The sequence below is a fragment of the Perna viridis genome, chromosome 14 (assembly GCF_037379345.1).
Source record: "Perna viridis isolate PV_CMFRI_1.1 ecotype Kerala chromosome 14, ASM3737934v1, whole genome shotgun sequence".
NCBI lineage: Eukaryota > Metazoa > Mollusca > Bivalvia > Mytilida > Mytilidae > Perna > Perna viridis.
Window position 1 is genome coordinate 25,062,841 of NC_142458.1, and position 18,143 is coordinate 25,080,983.

Below are 18,143 nucleotides of genomic sequence, written 5' to 3' on the forward strand. Positions count from 1 at the left end.
TGTCTTAACTATGAAATGATTGTGTGTATGTTATGTACCTTGTATCTTACATATGTTACATTCGGTAAAAAGATATATAGAGTTTATGTTTCACTATTGTACCCAAACCGAAGTAAAATCTATTTTCCGTATTCGTATTCATATATTTGTATTATTGGAATCAGTTTTTTTCAAAATCGGACTCCCTCTGTCCCTTTTTAACTCAAAAGACCTATGTGTAATCTGACTGAAAAATGTAGGCAGAGATTTACAGAGGAATTCGTATCTCCTGTACTTGACAATCGCAATTCTGGTATACCAGTGCACAATACTGGTATAAAAAATATTCCAGTATTTAATTGTATACCAGTACTGTACCAGTATTGCGATTTTTTTTCCAAAAAATAAATTAATTGATATATAATACTGGTGTAGATGAAATAAATAATTGCAAAATACCAAACCAGACAAAAATGAAATATAGACAATAGACAATTTTATTTGCACAAACACATTTACAGTAAATGGTTATGGCATGAACAAAAACAGAAGATTGCAATATACATTACATATAAACTTAATTTATGACCATGGTGCGACAGTGGTGTATATCTGATCAAAATAGATTAATCTATAGTTTAACCTTAGATGTTATACATTAATATAATTTCTGTTAAATTAAAATGACCTTCCATTCCAATATTCATTCATAAACTTTATAGTTATTTTTAGTATTTCTACAGAGCTACTGTTTAATATATATGCTATATCTCTTGTTATGAGGTGAGGATTTGATGAAGATACAAACAAATTAAACTATGGTTGTCCAATTTCATTCTGTATTGATTTCTTTGCGGTGTGTAGTGGATGCACACCGAGAAGAACTGATATTCATCCTCTATGTTCCCACTATCACATGATTTAAAATTACGTTTGTTCTCTCTATATTTTTGTACCGACCCCTTTCTATTTCTAGTGCATGTGCACTCAAACGACATTTACTGATGATAGATCTTTCTATTTTAGATTTACATAAATCAATATATGGGGGTCTTTCAGACGGAATAAATATTTTATGGAACAATGACAGTTTTTCACTCATAGCAAATGTGCCTACTAAATTTTGCTTAAATTGATCATGTAGTCTTTGTTCGATTATTTTGATATAAAATTGAAGGTTATTATGTTGAAAGATAAGATGATAGGACCCCAATTTATTTAGTCTATTTTTACATGGGATATGCACAAGTTGTTTTTAACTTCTCTGAACATTTCGTAAACTAGTGTATCGGGAGAGTTAAGGATATGGTTTAAAAATTTAATAGTATTCACACCACAACTGCAGCGTGGCATACAAATAAGCAAATTTAAGCAACTGGTCAAAATACACAACAAACTCAGAAAAATCTACAAAAAGCACTGTCAAATTCACAGCTTAATTGTGTTCACATAGCAATTAAAGACACAATTACAATACCAATGAGTACAATACTGGTATACAAGTATTGTACAAAATTTTGGAAAAAAAATCACAATATTGGAATATTTTTGTTTATACCAGTATTATGAACAATACTATTATACCAATATTGCGATCGCTAAGTACTGGAGATCCAGGAATTCAATACAAAAGATTAAAATTGGATCAAGAATTAAAAAAGTTTATTGTTTTGGGCGTACTCAAATTTAATACCCCTTTAACTTCAAAACAGTCTAACTTAAGATAAATCTGCCTGTAAAAAAAATTTAAAAACAGAATTTCAGAAAGTACACATTGACATCTAAATCTTCAAAATCGGTTCAACAAAAATACTTTTTCTATAATATAATTCTAATAATAACACCAATTTCCTCTCTTTCAGCACCTGTTTTTTCAAAAGTGGGTAAAAAATCTTAAAATCTGCAATGTTCCTATGAACAATGTGTTAAGATTTCAAAGGACCTGATAAGTTTTACTGAAGTTATTGCTAACTGACGTAAACTTCGACCAACGACAAACAAAAACCGGGCCAAAAATATAATAACCTTCTAACATTCTAATGAAATTTTACAAACAGTGCTGCCGAGACTGGGTCATTTTAAATACAGGAGACTCTGAGTGAAAGTATGTGATCAGATCAGGATGTCTTTGACATGCACGTGCTGGACTATTCCAGCAGTGCTCGAGGTTGTCTGACAAGCTATTTCCTGACTTGATCCAATCCTGGGATATGGAAGAAAGGAATTCCAACCGCTTACATTGTTGGAGTAGTCACTGTGCTAGACATCTTAAAAAAGGTTTCTGGAACAGGATTATATTGCTACAAGATTAAAATCATCACTACAGACATTTCATGGACGTCACCACAAAGAAAACCTATTTGTTCACACTGTAGTAGTTTTCCTTTTTCTCCTAGTCTACCCAGGACCTGACATTTCATAAACAGCTGTTTCTAGAAAAGCAGAGGATACTTACTACTGTGGCATCTGGTCCATGCTCCCAGTTTTTAGTGGAGTCTGGGTTGCTTATTTACTTGTTTATTTTGTGTTATTTTGGATGTAACATGTTCTTTGTTGTGTACGTCTATTTTCCCTGTCTGGTCTTTGTCCTTGTAATATATTCTTATGATTTCAGCTCGAATCTTGGTTCCCTTGATTATAACGTGAATGGAGATTGTGAATACATCCAAGAGACAACAATGTCAGCTCAAGGCCACCCACAGGTCTTCAATGAATGACAAAGAAAATCTCACACTACAGGGCAGGCTGCAGCTGGCCCCAAAACATTATACAAAGGTACAGTGAAAAGTTGCCCCAATTTACTGCGGCAACTTATAGGTAAACTGAGAGTGAAAACGAAACAATACATACAGAGGCCAGAAATTCCTGACTTGAGACAGGTGCAAAAAATGTGGCGGGTCAAAGTATTTTGGCGTGATCACAACCTTTTAAATCTGGCCACTGTGAAAAAAAAATACACAATTGAAAACACCTTAAAATCGTTTCCAAAAGGTTTGTGTCACTTGATAAAAACCAAACTAATTATATATTACACAAATACCATACAATGCACTACTGGCAGTTAACAGACATGCAAGCTCCAGACCAGTTCAAACCTACAAAAGTTATGACCTCACTGTTTGTAATATCAATCCCAATTCTTCCCATGTGTGGTGGAGATCCACAGTACATCATGTGTCAAACAATACAGACACAATCCATATCCTGCTGAAAACTGCTTTAAAATATAGTGTGTTATAAGTTTCTATATGTAAAGGACCAATGAGGCAATCAATGTTAATGCAAAAAAATGCTATCTTTAACAATTTGACAACAATGTCATAATTATACCCCTTAGGAGCTAGCCTATGTACCGATTTAGTTCAATTATTGGGTGAGTATTGAGCTTTCCATGCTTTGTGAAGAATATTACCATAAAATATAGGGTGGGAGATATCCGAACAAACAAATGGTTAACAGGTATATCTGTATTTGAGTATGAGTCTCTTGTATCTGTTGAAAAATTTTGGGAATGCTTCATGAGTTTGTGATATCGAAAACCTTGATGTAGTACTTGGCTGTAAGAAGATTTCTTTTGTTAAAATTTGATCATTGTTACAAATACCAGCAAATTGAACTAATTGTGATATGTTAACACTCTATGAGGGTGACAAGGGTACATCACCAACCAAAATCAGATGATTAACAAACGGGAATGAAAAATCATCCATTTTATCTGAAGTTTTAGTATCAAGTTCACCAACATTCATATGAATACTTAGATTACTCTAATTTTTTTTATTTTGCCTGATTCATACAAAGATTTGTACCTAAAAGCTTTAATCAAATTAAATTACAAGGATTTGAATTAACTGGTATCAAGTTCAAGTAAAATATTTTTCAATAAATTGTCGAACACGTAAAAATGTCATATGGAATATGATCAACTAAGAGATCTTTCAATTATTTAAAATAAGATATATGTGAGAGATTGCCCCACTTTCTATCACAAAATAAGGAAAATAAACAAAGTCCTTGGTAAAGAGGAAGAATTGTCATATTTTTCCAAAAATGACTCCCAACATATGGCATATCTGCAGATAGCTGCTGTGATGAGTAGTTGCTGAGAAAAGTGTGACGAAAAATTTAAACTTGCCAAAATATAAAGTCAAAAAATAAAGTCCTCAGGAAAAAGAAAGTTATTGAATTATTTCAAAAATGAATACCACCCAATGGCTACAGAAAGAATTTCAAGCCACTGTGATGAGTAGTTGCTGAGAAAACTGTGACGGAAAAAATTGGTAATGGAAACATGGAAATATAGAAACAATGACAAGGTTAAAACAGTAAACATCGCTCTCCTTCAGAGCAGGGGTATAATTATACAAAAGTTGATCTAATTAAACATTCCCTGGTAAGTACTTCATTAAAATTCTGTTTGATTGACAGTAACATTTCCAATGTTTTCAATGGTTATATATTGAGGAAAGACTTGCATCTCCTCAATATCAACTGAAACTTGTTCTGAACCTTCCTCCACCTTTTCTTGTGGAACTAGACAGTTTGTATTCCCATCTTTTCGAGCTTCCTTAGCAGCTATCAAATACTCTTTATCTACCTCATACTTAACCGGCAAATCTCTGTGCCTTGCCATTATATGTTTTCTACAATTTCCGTTTGTTGCGCTACGAAAGTCACAGTAAATGCACTTGTATGGCTTAACACCCTTCAGCTGATGTTGAACTCGAATATGCTCGTTAAGTCTACTGTTTGTCTTTGTCTTATAGCCACAATGTTTACATATCTTGACATTTTCTGGAGATGAGTGTTTCCACTTCATATGCTCCCTCATGGTGCTTGATGTGACGAATCTGGCATCACACTGGTCACAGATGAAATTTCGTACATTATTGTGACCATTCATGTGATTTATGAACTTATTTCTGAGCGGTGTTGAGTACGTGCATTGGTCACATTGCCAATATTGTCTAGTGTCATCTTCCAATCTCACTTGATGGTTATGCCATACATGTGCTGAAATGAGTAAATAATCCATTTTAATTAAACAAATGCTATGTCATTCCTTTTCTTAATAACTGTCTGATTTCTATGCTATTCTCTGAATAATACTAAAATTCACTATGTAAAAAATCTAAAAGTATCTTGCACATGGGATGAATGATAGAGGAAAGCTTAGGGTCCATGTTTGAAAATAAGCCAAGCCTCCATTTATCAATATACTCTACCAATAGGTAGTGTCAAACCTTCTAGGCTCAAAACAAAAGTATGAAACAGACTGTGGATTTAAATTATGGTGCTTTAACTACTTGGCTAAATGACAGTCAAAATAACAAAATTACTGAAATCCTGAAAATGTTATTTACAGCACTGTTACAAACTAACGGTATTTGATTATCTTATCCTGCCTTAAAAACAAAAATTGAATGTCCTTGTCAATATAAGTGCTTGAAAATGATTAGTTTCTGTAAAAGGTCTGAAATGAATTTTTTTCATTTTAGTTACTAAATTTATCCTACAAAATGTCAAGATAAAATATTCCGTAAAATTCTGAATAGCAATTTCAATGCATGGATAGATAAAATGTTTTGAGGCTAGGCTGTAGCAAATGACTAGAAATTTACCAAATATTTCAATGCAATGTATCACATGGATTTTTTTTAAGGTGGTGTGAAATCATGAAATCAAATATTCAGCCAAAAACAATTTCAATGAATGAAAGTCAAATCAGACAGAAAGATTTAACGCTAAGGGTATGTTAACAAGAGTCATAATTTCTATTTGGATGTATCACACATGTAACTTCAATTTGTAATTAAAAATATTTCTATCTCAGTTGTAAGTGTTGTGAACATAAACTCATAAAAATTGACACTAATAAAATGTTTGTATAAAAACGGCTTAATTTTGGTAATAAAATGCATTTAAATCAGTTAAACCACAAATTCAAGTACAAAACAAATTGTCTTTTTTTCACAACTCACAACATATGAAACCACAGTATACTATTGGGCCTGGACTAGGCCTTCATAATGCTAGTCCTTTGAGAAATCTTCAATGACATTACTTACTCTGAAGTTCATTCCTAGCGCCGCACCTGTAAGCACAGTATTCACACTGGAGGTTGTAGAAATCATTGGTGTGGTATCGACGGTAATGCGTCTTCATGTGCTGTTCTGTGGTGAATGATTTCCCACAACTCTCACACAGTGCTGCCTTTAGACCAAGATGAACATGCCTGACATGTCTCAGCAATTTGCTACAAAAATTAAGTGTAAAGCCATCAATGTTAGTTGATGAGGGGTAATAACAAAATTATGGAACTGTTAAACTCTAGGCAACAGTCAGAAAGAATGGTCAATAGAAGGCAAGTCAACATATTAATTGGCAATGTCAAGATAAAAAAGGACAGTTGGAAAACCACTACAGTGGTCCTGACTTGGTACAGGCATTTCTGATGGAAATAGTTGGTTAAACCAGGTTTTATGGATTGATAAACCTCCCACTTCCATTATGGTTCATTATAATAAACAGCTGCACTAAAGCACATCATAGGCCTGTCCCTCCCCTTAAAGGTTAAAGTAAAAGTCTGAAAGATAAAATATGAAAACCATGAAAAATGGAAAGGAGAGTTATACTTACATTATTTTTAAATTCCCCCCCCCCTTTTTTTTTTTAAATATTTGATTTTACTTCCACAATCGTAAAAAAAAAGCGTTTCTTTGTTGAATATAGATCTTCATGGTTTTCAAGCCACAAATTCAAATATCAAGACATAAGTTTTATGAAAACTTGATTTAACAGTTCTCACAAATTCAAATAAAAAATTTCCTAAAATCTTTGTTGTCCTAATTAAGTTCATAAATTAACAAATTCATGATGAAAGGGAATAATGACGAAGTAAATTGGTACCCAGGAATAAAACTGACTGTAAACCACTACTATGTTATTATACAGTACAAAAGCATTTTTTTATGATGTATGGATGTTTTAAGTTGTAATACAATATACAAATAGAAATACCCATTATCAATGAAAACAGAGTGAGATTAAGGGAGAGATGTTGGGATGGAACCTCCCCCTTTTTTTAGAAACTTTTGTTAATTTCATGCAAAATTTAGGCAAAAATACACCAATAAAAGTCTGGAATCTCTGCTTCTGTTCAATGAAAACAATAACATGTTTTGTTTCCATGAATTTTCTAAAAACCAAACTTACTTCCTACCATCACAATACCACAATTCCTTATGTATAGACAGGTGAAGTAATAAAAATATCATAAAAATAAAAAATCCCAGCATTAAATACTATATGCTCTTTGATTCAAAATGAGAATGACCTTGTTTTAAAAATACATGTATACAAAGAATTGGTGAATACAAAATATAATTAAGGACAATTAATATGTTTGGTGAGTTATGATTTGACTAAATTTGGCATTTGTGGTTCAGACAATTAAAACTCAACCAACTTATGTGAGCAATGTACTCAAGTGACTGCCCAGCTAATAACTTATAATATGTATTATACCTTCATCAGGGAATTGAGACTCCAATATTCTCTTTTTTCATTTTACGAGTAAAAGTTGTGAAAGTTTAAACTCTTGCAAATGAAAACTAGAATGAATGAAAAAGTGCCATTACTAGCTGTATGGAAAAGGGAAATTGGTAAAACACTGACTTTACCTAATACCACTTTTATGACAACATCATTCAGTGGAAAGATGAAAAAAGCTGTGAATTTCAAACATTACTCTTACGATATATTTTTGATTAACGCTTAGATTACTTAACTCGGGTAGCCCCAAGGTTATATAAAGCTATTCACCAATTGATATTCTTTTCGATTAAATAATCAGGGGTGACAGGATGGCCTTTTTCCTGAGTCACTTGACTGATACAGATATTAAACTATTTAAATCAACATTCATCAATGGCATGATGGACAATATTGTTTGTTGGTATCTTAATTTTGTGGTTCAAGACTACAAACAAAAACTACAAAAATTATTACTCAACAAATAAAAATAAAATCACACTATGTAGTTACAAGTGAGTGATATACTTTTTATTTGGAATTCCCACTGGTTTAACACTCAATCTACTTAGGTACATGTAAGTGTTGGGTATACAATGTACTCTCTACTGCTGACTAAATAATGTACTTACTGCCAGGCGTTGATGATGAAGTTGGTTATACTCCACCAACTTTGGAAAGTTATGCATTCAATAATGCTTTGTAAATAATGTACTCAACACTATTGAGTAAATTAAGTATTTATTAGTGAGTAATGTACTTACAGTACTGTCTTGCATAAGTGGTGAGGTCACACTGGTTACTGCTGATAAACTTAGGTACATGTAAGAAATGTACTCAATACTCTTGGGGGAATAATGCACTCACTACTGCTGAGTAAATAATGTACTTACTAGTGAGTAATGTTCTTACTGCCTGACACTTAAGAGTGAAGTCAATCAATTTAGGTAAGTAATACACTCAATACAGTTGAGTAAATTAGGTACTTACTGCCTAGCATTGGTGGTGAAGTTACATTGGCTACATTCAATCAACTTCGGTAAGAAGTGTACATGTTTCTGGTGTTGGTTAAACTCATTCTGTGTGTAGTATGTCTTCTTACAACCTTCAAAATCACAAACATACTCCTGAAATAAAAAGTTTTGTGTAGAATTTCACAGGAAAAGGGAGATAATACCCACCTGTTTAGACAGAAAGTTTAGTCTGAATATAAACAATATACTGATGAGTAAATTATGTACTTACACTACCTGGATAGTTAATAATATACTCACCACCTGCCCCTCACCATCCCATTGTACTCTTTAATAACTTTCCTTGATGGCATGATGTAGCAACGATGTCTCAAGAACCTGACTGATGGTCTACCTGGATTGCAGGTTGTGATATCAAGTGCCCCTCTCAAGTCTCTTGATTTTGTGCTCTATTATTCCTCTACCTTGTGGTAAACCAGTCCCCTCCCTTAATGATCCAGTGAACAATGTGGTAAATACCATGCCACCTTCCTCACTTACGGTCTTCAATTATACCCTAATACCTTCATGATCAGAGGTTCAAATTTACTCTCATAGTTGGAAGGTCCTTGACTTTTAAGTTTCAAACCAGTGGTCCATTAGAAGGAAACCAAAAGTCCACAAAAATTGTCAGTAAAAGGGTTGAAGGTCAAAGACCAAGTAAAATGTAATTGCAAATGTTGTAGGTACCTGCCCTTGGACCATCACTAATGTGAATCTCAGGTTAGGACTTAGCTCCTTCTTGACCCTTTCAGTCATACTGTGATCTATTATACCTTAACTTATTTATATTACTGTATCTCATGCCCCATCCCTTTCTATTACTCAAATATACCTACCTTGATTGAACGATGTGGTATGCCATGGACTTTATACTGATGTACTCTCAGAAACTGCAGCCTCAGAAATCTCTTGTCACAAAATATGCATTTAACCTTCTTCTTAGCATCTACTCCATGATGTTTGATGATGTGCTTCTCAACAGAGTGAGAGCTGCGGAATGAGTATCCACAAACTGGGCAGTTGTGCTGAATCTCAGGGTGGTTTTCCATAATATGTCCTGTTAACATGTTCAATTTTCTGGCTGTGAAATCACATTTTTCACATTTATAGTCTGTTTCTTTTTTCATTTCCTCTTCACTGTCCCAAATACTTTTATTGTTGGTCTTTAATGCTTGGAATATAGAGATGTTTTCTGGGTGTTCTCTAGTGCCATGTCTTTTTAATGAAATAATGGTGGCAAATTTTTCATTACAAACACTACATTCTTCTCCATGTACATCTACGTTATGCTTCCTCAAGTCCTTACGCAGATTAAATTTCTTTGAACATTTTTCACATTTGTGAGTAGTCTTGATATTTGCAGTTGAATCCTTTTTATATGATGGGTATCCAGTAGCCTCTCTTGCCTCTTCAAATGTGTACTTATGGTTGTTTTGAAGGTGAATAGATAAGCTACGCAGGCTGTTATATGTTCTAGGACAATTCATGCATGATATAGCCATAGATCGTGGTAAATTGGCTGCTCTGATTATTGTAGGATATCCAGTTACCTCCCTTGCCTGATCATAAGTGTACTCATGACAAGACTGTAAGTGAGCAGCTAAGTTCCTAAGATTTGCAAATAACTTACAACAAACTTCACAGTTTAAATTGTCCCCCCTTGGCAATTTTTTAACTATTCTTCCATGTTTCTTGCTCAAGTATTGAGACTTTAAACAAGTTATATGTTTTGCAACTATTGTGTTCACAGCCCTTTGTCTGAATTTCAACTTTGGGGAATGTTGTCTTTGCCAGTGAAGAGAAAACAAGCTGTAGAACAGGAAATTCTTTGAACATTTGAGACAGGTGTACTGCCTTTTAATTCCTTTTCTCCTTTCCAATGATATCCTTGTATGACATGATTCAGCTAGCCCAATGCTTCCTTGTTGATTTGTCGACTTTTCACCAGAAAAACTGCAAGATCCAGAAATACTAACATTTTGTTCATGTAGCCCATTACTAGATAGATCTACCAGTATATCTTTCGTCTGAACAACAACAGTATGACCTAATTCACTAGTTCCATTTACTGGGCAATTAAAACCAGGTACTGTTTTCTGCTGTATTGATTCATTCAAGGCTTCTGTTCTAGTTTCAACTGAACTATTGGTTAAACAGTCATTAGCTGATGGACATTTTTTCTGAAGAAGTTTCTTTTTGACTATTCTGCTCTCAAATCTTCTCATTATCAAAATTCTTTTATGCACAAGTGAATTGTGAGTTTTTAGTCTCATTCTGTTTTGGAAAATTGTTGGAATACCACAGCTATTGCAAACATACTTTCTTGTGGGTGTTACAATGTTGTATCTGTGTTTTTTTGAGATACATGCATTTGATTTTTTCTTGCCACTCTGTGTTGAAGTTTTAACATTAGTAATCAGTTCTTCGGAATCACTCTGATTGAACGAAACATCCATGTTTTCTTCCTCAGAAGGATTACTGCCTTTTCTACTGACCATTAACCTTTTGATAGTTTCTTCTTGTTTGCGAACCCGACTCAAAAGTTTACTCACATGAATTCCTCCTGTATGGAAATTTCTGGTTGCATGTTTGGCTGCATTGATTCCCATCTTGTGGAACTTGACTAAATGACTACGCAATGTTGTAACACTCAAGAACTTCTGAGAACAAGTTTTAAATTTACATGGAATATCAGGTTCTGCATATTTCTTTTTATGAACAGACCTATTATGTGCTCTAAGATCATTCAACGTTGAGAAACTCTTCCCACATGCCTGACAAGATCCTTTAACTTCATGATAGGCAAAATACTTTGGGTAGCCAGTCAACTTTTGAGTTTTCTTTGCAGACCATTTATGAACATCAACAAAATGACCTGCCAAAGTACGCACTGTTTTGAGTACCTTGTCACATTTGAAGCATTGTAAATTTTTAGTTTTTCTTTTGATTCTTTCTAACTTTCTTTTAACCCACCTCGGTTGCTTTTTTTGATTCCACTGGGGTTTCTTTTTCCTAGGTTTTCGTTTCATAGGCCAGTCACTTCTTGCTTGATGAGTTTTATTCATGTGAAGCCGTACCCGAAACAGATCTGTATGCCAAAATCTGCAAGTTTTACAAGAGAACCCTGTATTATTGACCTCAATATTTCTATATGGTTCTTGAAACCTTTTAATGACCTTTTCAGCTGCAAGTACGGTAAAAGACTTTCTAAAGTTCTTATCAGCATGCCTTATTTTGCTAATAAATTCCTTGGAAAATGCTGTCTTCATCTTAAACCTAGTCTTTCTTCCATTCATATCTTTACACTGAGCTAGCTTTGTCACATACTCTTTTGTAAACCTAAATTGAGTTTTCTTTCGCTCCTGACTTTTGAAATACATAAAGGAATCACTGCGACATTTCTTTTTTCCCTTGTCCATCTTCTTTAATGATTTCACATCATTTCTGTTTTTCTTAGCATCTATACGTACAAGTTTGATAACAGGTTCTTTCAAACACAGATTTAACCTTGAACCAACTGAGTTTCTGGTGCTTCTTCTGCTTTTGTTGGTACAATTTGTTATGACCTTATCATCTCCATCCTTTGAAGGGTCATAGTCTTCATCTAGGTCATTATCATCAATAATATCATCAGAGATTTCACCATCATCATCTAACCATGTAAAGTCATTATCATCAAATGTGGTCTTAGTTTTTGTATTAGCTCTAGTTCTTGATGTTTTTTCAACACATGACCCACTTGAATTATCTGCCATTGCAGTTGCCAAGTTCTCATTTATTTGTGATTGACTATGGCTGGATTTGTCTTTATCAACAGTCCTTTTGCTTATCCTTTTATTGGTTTTATCTTTTCTTTCCATATTATTATTTTGATTTGATTTTAAAGATTCATCTCTAGACTTTTTTGTAATGCTTTCTCTTTCAAGAGTTTTCTCCCTTAGTTTTGAATTTTTACTGTCTTTATCAGGAATGCCATCCCTTGAGCTTCTCTTGCTACTTTCCTTTTTGACAGTCTTCCTGTTAATGTAAACAACTGGTAAATCAAGGGCCTGATCACTTTTCTGAAATTTGTCTACACTTGCCTTATTCTTTGTTTCAGCTGTAGGTAATCTAGAATGACCTTTATTTACAGGATCCTCTATTTCAGATTTGATATTAGGAGTCACAGTACTTGCAATGGAGGGATTGACAGTACTGGATCTAGATGCTGGAGAGTTCCTTAACAATAACTTTTTGTCTTGTAATTCTACTTTCTCATTTGAACCAATCCTTGCTGTCAGTTGATCAGAATCAAATGTTGTGGTCAAGTAGCTTCGCAATGCAGGTATCTCTAGCCCAATACATGCATGATTCAGTAAGGGAAGTAACTCCACATCGCAGTCAACACTACCTGTATAAATGAAGTCCAAGATGCAGTGAAGAACTGACAGATCACAATCTAGAAAAATAAATAAATACCAGTACTTTATATAACAATTACATACCATTTTTGATGCAGATTAATATATTTTAGAATTTTTATGAATATGTTATTGTAAGAGCTTGTAATTGGAGGAATTATCGGTAACAGTTTTTAATTATTCTGACTTGGCTGGAAAAACATTTTTTTTGGTAAAAATAAGAAAATGTTCAATTCAAGGTTTGACTGAGGCATGAAAACCCTGAAATTTAGTACACTATATTAATTATACATGTACATGTAGCATATGCAACATCAAACATTCTGTAACATTTTGGTTAAAAAAATTGACTACCCGAGTAGTTAGTAGTTTAGAAGGACCAGAAATATAACATTTTTAAGGAACCAAAAAATGGAATGAAGATCATTTATTAACATGTAGAAACATGCATGTATACATAGTATGTAGTAATCCTTGGTCAATACATATATATATATGTGTACATGCATGATGTACAAGTTCTATATTTGCAAGGGGTTTAGTACCTCACATTAATACTTGTCTTGTAAAATCATATGACATAAAAGTTTGAGAATTGAAACAAATGGGGAGAAGCAAGAACAATTGTTGTACAGACCAGTAAGTGAAAAATAATATAAATATGAAGGAAGGAAATGTTTTTGTGCTGTGTTTTTTTTTTTTTCATTTGCAGATTTCGATAGGAATTTCATGTTTTGTTGGAGAAATAAAATTCAGGATTTTACAAAACCTTAAAAGTCATAACGTATGAAGATACTCCATAAATAATATTTCCAACACAGCAAATGAATGCTTAATTTCTCAATCTACATGTACCATGAGAGATAAACCTACCGACGGCTATTGAGACTTGTGGTAAATCTTTCCATTTCTCCACTTCTGATCTCACAGCACCACAGAAAGCAGCTACAATCAACTTATGGGCCAGAACTGTAGTCCCATCATTAGTAAGCAAAGATAAATCACAAAGTGATTTATCTTTGTACAATTGGCTGTAATAATTCCTCAACACTGAAAAATGATCTGGTATGGTGGCCATCTTGAATTGGAAACTTGAAATGAAGTTGTATTACATGCAATCTTTCAAGCCACTTGTTCCTGAAATGGATAAGTAATTTCATTACAAATAATGCATGTTTCAAATACAAGTATACATATCAACACTTCTGTCAACCACAATTTTAATTTCTCCACTCTACGAAGAACAGTCACTCATGTCCTCTACTGTGACTCCATCAAAGTAAAAAAACAGAATAAAATTGCTCAATTTGTTTACTTTTCAATATTTTTTCTATCCATAACTGAGAAATGTTATTAAAATGCTAGAAACATTAAATATACCTTGATATAAAGACAGGAGTAGTAAACTTCAGACAATTTTTTAAATGGTGACTCCACTATGGAGAGTGGAGATCGTGTGACTACCCTCATAATATCTCCACTATGGAGTGTAGAGACACTGTGAAGCCACTCACAATATCTCCACTATGAAGAGTGGAGACACCCTGACTCCAGTCATAATATCTCCACTGTGACTCCACACAATATCTCCAGTGTGGAAAGTAGAAAAATTAAAATTTATGGTGACAATAGTGTATTTGTAATGGTTAAAAATTTGCATTAGACTTGTACAACACATTTCACAGGGTTTTTCCTAATAAGCGACTAGAGGCCAAAAATGGCCTGTTTCTAGCACACTTTTGGCCTGTTCAAACTGAGATTTTTTCTTTACAACCGTATGCAACATTATTGAGTTTTGACCTGTTCATACATGTAGCTATTTTTGGCTAGTTCCAGCAAAAATTACGGACAGTGGGTTAACCTCACTCCATTGGTCAAAATATTAAGCTCTGATAAAAAGTAAAAACAATTGATGGACATGTTTTGTATTATACGTAGGCTGGATATTCTTCTATTAAATTTTGAAAAAATTATTACAATCGTAAATGCTGACCTACTTAAGAAATAAATGAACGACAAGGGTCATCAGCCACCATTATTGTTTTTCTGTAACCTAGATCTGGTGCAAAAGTGTAATTTTTGGTCATGCATTTAATTATCATCTGATTCTAGTGAGGAATGTCTCCTACATAGCAGACCATTTATCCATTCTGTTTATTTTATTCATCCAATATTGAATGGATACACAGATTTTGAGGGTTCAAGGTAAATTACAATGGCGAACTTTATATGGAATGTTGAGCTGATTTGAATAGGTTTGTAAACACCTCTTGACTTGCAGTTAGTGAAAATCGCCAGTCCTGACAGGTATAATTTGGGTAGGACCAGCATTTCAACCTCTTGTGCTGGTCCCATGACTGACAACAGTTAAAAAGATTGTGTGAAGTCTGATTACATGGGACCACCAAATTTTCAGTGGGACTGACAAAATATTTGCCTTAGTCAGTCCTATGTCTGACAGCACAAATAAAGTTTATGTGAACTCTGGACTTGACCTTGATATATTGTTTGATCCACACATCAGTCCTCCAAATTGGGACCAGCCCACCAGCCAAATGCTGGTAAAATCAGTGGTTAGCTTGCAGAATTTTCACTTCTAAGCCAATGTATCCTATGTTAAATTCTTTTCAGATTAAGGGTAGGGTCTTGTTGTCTGAAATTTAGATGGCAAAGACGCACACAGGTCCCTGTCCTTTGTTACAATAAAAAAAAAAAATTGTGATTGCATCGGTAATAGGTTTAACCACTGTAAATACATGAATTTCTGAATGTAGAAATTAATATTTAAAATGCTCTGAATTATCTGTTCAATAGATCTTTTAAAATAAGATTTTGCATTAAGAAGATGACTGCAAAGGATTTTGAAGTAGCTTTGGAGACACTACGTAAGATAACCAAAGGCAACTATGAAGCGTTAGCTCGTTAACCTTCTAGAACTTGAAGTGCCTGGGTGTTCAGAAGATTAAAAACTATGCTAGTCAAAAGCAGAGACCTATAATTAAAGAGATAAGTTCTAACTTGTTAATAAGCCAGTTTATGGATAAAATTATCAAGCGGCAGAGAAAAAGACTCCCTGACCTTTCCACTTATTTATCAAACTACTTTTCCCCCTTTTGATGAAATAATCTGAAATCAATTGAAGCAGACGCCCAGGAAACGTGAAAATGGGAAACTGATAATTTCAGTCAATTATCTTTAAAAACAAAAAAAATTGTGATAGGTTAATGTAAAAATAATGATTTTAATTTTGAATTATTTCCATAAAAATCAGTGGGTATATGTGTTAAATACTATTTTTCTTTGTTTGTTTTGGTAGAAAGAAAACTGTTATGAACATGAAGCTAGGAATAGAAACTGAAGGTTTCATGTCAATATTTGAAATACTTTTTTAGTTGTGATCATTTAAAATCAAATTGTCATTGTCAATTAAGTAAGAATTTGTTTCACCCTGCGTGATAATGCAAGATTTCAGTTAGTTGCAAATCTCTTTAATTACAGGTCTATGTCAAAAATAATACTATACAGAAAAATGTTTATTTATAGACTAATATTATATTACAGCATGCTAATTTTATAACAATATTAGATTATGTACCATGCTCCTGTTTTTTACACATATATATTTATAATATGTATATATATATATATATTTCTGACTTATGTAATTAAATTCATATTTTTACATTTCTGTTTTAGAGTTAATGGACTCAGGGAGTGTGTAATGAACAGACCATGGAATATACTTCCGGCAATCGTAAAACTGGGTAGTTTTCACGATCAAAGCACTGTATCCCAACAATTCGTTTCTCGGCATAAACAAAACAACTGACAACTCTTTCTATTAATACCTATGACCATCTGTTGATACATTTCAAAGCGTTGACGGTATATCTACCCTTTTTGTTCCCTAATCTTGTTAAAATTTGATATTATCACCTGTGTACAACTTATGTCGGCGACATATTTCATAGCGTGCGCAGTGTAGACTGGTCCTGTGATGGCAATATGTGAGGAACGCATTGCAGTGGGACATGTTCTGCGAAACACAGTATTTCTCTCAAATATGCGGCAATTTCAAAATTTTGTTACCAAAGTCGGATAGCACATCAGTCAACATGTCAAGTAGTGTTTAATTAAATCTATATTAAACTGCGTCGTTGTCAATCGACTGTATCATTGTCATAAAAGGTTATTTGCCAATATAAGACGCTAGGTAGATTTAACCAAAAATCCCCGATTTTAACTCCGTATAGAAACTATATGTAACTAACTAAGCTGTTAGTAATATTAGGTCTGCCGGAAATCATGGATCCGACCCTGAGATTTACACACACATTCAGACATTGAATGAACAGAGATCTCTCAGAGTTTTAACTTTGTAACTACCAAAAAGCTGCTTGGGATACTGTTTGTTTGTTTGTTTGTTGGGGTTTAACGTCCGAGCAGCAATATTTCAGCTATATTCAGACAATGAACATGAAATGGATGATAAAATGAACATGAAATGAAAAAAAAGAAAGGATGGGTCACAAGGATAATAGGGTCGACAAATTTTGATTGCCACTGGAAAAAGGGTGGGTGGGTAAGGTCGGGCAATTTAGCCTCCTGTGGCGGAGCACAAAGGTTCCTACTCCTATCGAATACCACAGCAGGGTTCTTTAACATGCGAGGAACATGGCATCTTTCCCAACACGGTGCACCACTATGGTTTGCGGTCAGGTTTTCCGTATTATAGCCTGACAACCCCAGCATGTAACACGCCAGGGGTACCCCATTCCACCACCTGGGGCACACATCCCAGTTGCTCTGTGGGCAGAGCGCCTAGCCCCCGGCTAGGTTTCTGAGCACTATTTAGTCGCCTTATACGACAAGCTTAGCGCTGCTGCAGGCCTATTCTTTTAACACCCGGACCTGCACGGGGCGCTTGGGATACTAGAACTCATATAATGTCTGATAGGTCAACAATTTGTAAAAATGGAATATTTAGCAATAGAAAAAGGTCGCTATAAAAATATCCCTCAAAATAACAGAATTTGCACAAAATGTACCACTGGGCAAATAGAAGATGAATTGCACTTCTTTATTCATTGCCCAGCCTACAATTTATATAGAAAAGAACTAATTACTATGCATAAAAGTAATAATGAAAACTTTAACTTATTAGCAGAAAACAAAATACAATTTGTTTTGAATAGCAGCTCAATAAAAGTCCTCA

At 33.9% G+C, this 18,143-nt stretch overlaps 1 protein-coding gene across 4 annotated transcripts; it reads right to left on the reverse strand.

Annotated features, from left to right (window-relative positions):
- Positions 1-458: 458 nt before the first annotated feature.
- LOC148598751 (uncharacterized) lies at positions 459-17,518 on the reverse strand. Of its 4 annotated transcripts, none has more exons than XM_088560556.1 (6): positions 16,865-17,518; positions 13,802-14,065; positions 9,365-12,966; positions 8,503-8,639; positions 6,048-6,235; positions 459-4,992 (listed from the first exon to the last, which is right to left on the reverse strand). In XM_088560556.1, exons 2-6 carry the CDS (start codon positions 14,004-14,006, stop codon positions 4,385-4,387), a joined length of 4,740 nt encoding a protein of 1,579 aa, XP_088416682.1. In that variant the 5' UTR covers positions 14,007-14,065; positions 16,865-17,518; the 3' UTR covers positions 459-4,384. The 4 variants fall into 4 exon arrangements, with proteins under 4 accessions (XP_088416682.1, XP_088416685.1, XP_088416683.1 ...); XM_088560559.1 differs by having other exon boundaries at positions 9,365-12,914; positions 13,798-14,065; XM_088560557.1 differs by having other exon boundaries at positions 16,777-17,518.
- Between the last annotated feature and the right edge of the window lie 625 nt (positions 17,519-18,143).